The 3,188-nt window shown below is 51.1% G+C and overlaps 2 protein-coding genes across 2 annotated transcripts; one reads left to right on the forward strand and one right to left on the reverse strand.

The window, feature by feature from the left end:
• Window positions 1-486: 486 nt before the first annotated feature.
• On the forward strand, window positions 487-711 carry CDV56_100152 (uncharacterized protein; the record flags this gene model as incomplete). Its single annotated transcript, XM_026753771.1, has 1 exon — window positions 487-711. One exon carries the CDS (start codon window positions 487-489, stop codon window positions 709-711), a length of 225 nt encoding a protein of 74 aa, XP_026609437.1.
• A 248-nt stretch (window positions 712-959) lies between these two features.
• CDV56_100311 (Zn(II)2Cys6 transcription factor domain-containing protein) lies at window positions 960-2,660 on the reverse strand (the record flags this gene model as incomplete). The annotated part of the gene is made up of 1 exon (XM_026753930.1): window positions 960-2,660. The coding sequence occupies one exon, from the start codon at window positions 2,658-2,660 to the stop codon at window positions 960-962; it is 1,701 nt and encodes a 566-aa protein (XP_026609438.1).
• Window positions 2,661-3,188: the final 528 nt, after the last annotated feature.

Below are 3,188 nucleotides of genomic sequence, written 5' to 3' on the forward strand. Positions count from 1 at the left end.
TTTCTTGAGATAAAGGCATTTTTAATAATAGTGGTGATAAAACAACGCGTTGAAGAAAGGAAGTGGGTGGCGTAGGGAGAAATTCGTCGCTCGGTGGTATTCGTCGCTCGGTGGTTGATTACGTTATTTGTAAGGGGATTACTGACATAATCAAGTTCCATGCATCTGATTGGCCTGTTCGGCTATGACATCATTGCCCTTTAGACTAGACTCAATCGGGCTGTAGCTTGTATACAAACCCGACAAAAATAGAGCAGAGGCAGGGATAGAAGACTTTGCTAGCGAGTAGCGCTTACACGTCGCAGGTTGCTGCTGTTGGTTGAGAAGATGGTCAGGGGAGAGAGATATATGGGGGGGGATTCCCTCTTGCAAGTCTCGTTGTGTTCGTCCATCGTGAACAATAGCAATTGGATTCCATACAGGTAAGTAGAGGCTTGCGGTGTCTGCCTATGCAAGCAAGAGGCTAATGGTCCAACTGCAGTCAAAATGGGACTCTCAAAAGAAGCAGTCATCCTCATTGTTATCGTCGGCTGCGTTGTCTCGGTGCTTATCGGCTACTCCATCCATTTTATCGCCACGAACGGCTTCCACGATGACGAGACAGAGAAGGAGATGTCGTACGACCAGAAGGAGTATATGCGCGACCTGCGGCTGAAGAATATGGAGCTGCTCGCTGGGCAGGCTGGGGTTAAGTTCTCGAGGGACACTTGACACCCTGGGACGGAGTCAGAGTTGGGGAGGGCGTGCCATAACAGGTGTTGAATTGGGTTATCCTGCTGGACAGGTAACAGTGCGGATGCATTTTTGGCGCGGTTGCTATTCATGGATGGCTGGTTGTACCATGCTTGATGTTCACATGTCATGAAATATAGCGAAAGTCACCTATTCATAAGAGCTGTTCAGACGCTCTGCTTAACACGGTGACCATAGAAATAGTGTTATTTGCGCTTCACACATCATCAATAGTCCATCGGGACAATATCATGGACCAGTCGCCACGTCTTTGTATTTTCGTCATATCGATTCCGAGAAAACTTCAAGTAGATCTGGTCAGAACTTCGATTCCATTTGGAGATGTCCAGATCGCCCAAGGGCCAGGGATCGTCTCGCGGCCGGAAAACACAATAGCCGTGAATTCGAGACTCCTCCGGTATCAAAGCCGCAAGAGGGATCGTGGACTCGCTCTCACTGCTTGTATTTTGTGGAAAAGTATACAGCCGAGTAAGCTCGTCGTACCTAGTGCTCTCGTCGTATGACCCTGCACATTCGCGGCTACCGGCCCTAACAGAGGCTGACTCTTCCAATCTCATCAAGGCTTCCGCCAATGTCGCACCCGGTGGACACTTGTACAGTCCCTGTATTGGAGGCGCCCTTTTCAATAGTTGCAAGGCTCTCCGGCGCAGCCATGGGTCGCGGCATGCAATCGCCGTCAGGAACAGCGAGAGGCCAGGCCCCATTTCAAAGGTGAATGGCGGTTGCCTGCCACTCGGGCCTGCCGAAGCTTCGAGATGTACAGCCGACTGTTCGACAATGAGTCGGAATTGGGGAAGATGAGCGTCGTATGCGGTCTCCAGCTGCTCGGTGCAAACGGCGGTAACAATCGATGTGGCAGCGTGGAAGGTGAGCAGGAGAGATGTCACGCTGCTAGGAAGTTCTGACGGATCAGACGAGTCGACTAAGTTGGTGTAGGCTCGGTGCCAGTACGCCAGCCGTTTCTGGATATCCTCTTGTTTGCTCTTCAAAGCTAGGGGAATGGGGCATTCGTGGCCCTTGATCGCAAAATGCTCCCCGACAGTGCGCTGGAAGATCATGCCCTCTGCAGCGAGAGCGGTCATTGCGAGACGGGCCGAGCTGAGAGAGGAGAATGTGTTTCGTGTAGAATCCTGCATTTCGTTGAGTAAGCCACTGACGGGAACCCCCGAAATACTCAGCGCGATCGTGCCCAGGCGTAAGAAGATAGGGATGATCGTGTCTTCCAAAAGAGTGGAGTCCGTGCAAGAGCCCATCCTAGTGCCACCTGGAGCCCGGAGCTCGAAGATGAGGCTGACCCCCTGCTGATAAAGTCGTAGAGCCTCTTCCACTCGCCCCTGCAGCGTTTCTATGCAGATGAACAGAATGCAGGTAATCAACGCTACACGGATATCCGCACTGCCCCGGTCAATTTGGCTGCGCATATTGGCCAACGAGCGCGCGTACCAGCGCAGGGCATCACTGTGGCTAGGACGCAAGCTCTGACAGTTGTTGTCATTTCGCCGCAGCCAAACAAAATCGAAGGACGGGTCTGGGCTCTCAAAGAGGGCGCTGATGGCGTTGATCGCGTCCCACACCGCAGGCTCACTCCGACATACCTGGGGGACAACACCACCCCAAAAGTCGATGTCCAGTCCCCCCGCAATGAATGATGCAGCGTATTGGGAATAATGTGCAAAAGCCCGCCGCTCGCGCCATACACTATTCGGCGCGAGCGAAAGCGGGTGGTCCAGTGCCGGGACTATGCTAGACGTTGGGACCTGGCGTGATGGAGCAGGGCTAATGTATTCGCATTTGCGTCCTGTGCTGGTGCATCGGATACAGCTGGGTCTTTCCTCTCCGCATTTGACTTTACGGATCCTATCGAACCAGTGTCGGCGCTGAACGATGTGGGTCATTGTAGAGGACATACTTGCAAGTCTTACATCCGTTCCGCGATCGAAGTGGCCCGTTGATGTTTTCAGCCAAGCAGATCTTTCTGCCCATCATTGTCCCTGTGTACACCAAGTCTCAAAAGTTGACTCACTACGAGTGCAGTCAAGAAAACTCAATCCCTCTCAGCTGCCCGGCTTGTCATCAGATAAGAAAGGCTCAAGAAAATAGCGCCAAGCCAGAGATATGCCGTCCAACCTTAAGTCATCGATGATAGTGGTGAATACGGCAAGCCATTGGGAGATAACTGAAAAAACCCAAAATTAATTTTGCGCAAAGTGCATTTCTGTGTTTTCTGCTGGCAATAAGGACCTAAGTATGACCTAACTATTTTTAGATTTCAATTTCTCCTCCCTTATTACCTAGGGCCTAATATACATAACGTAATCAACCACCGAGCGACGAATTTCTCCCTACGCCACCCACTTCCTTTCTTCAACGCGTTGTTTTATCACCACTATTATTAAAAATGCCTTTATCTCAAGAAAATCGGATACAAATGGCAA

Source organism: Aspergillus thermomutatus (assembly GCF_002237265.1).
Source record: "Aspergillus thermomutatus strain HMR AF 39 chromosome Unknown NODE_594, whole genome shotgun sequence".
NCBI lineage: Eukaryota > Fungi > Ascomycota > Eurotiomycetes > Eurotiales > Aspergillaceae > Aspergillus > Aspergillus thermomutatus.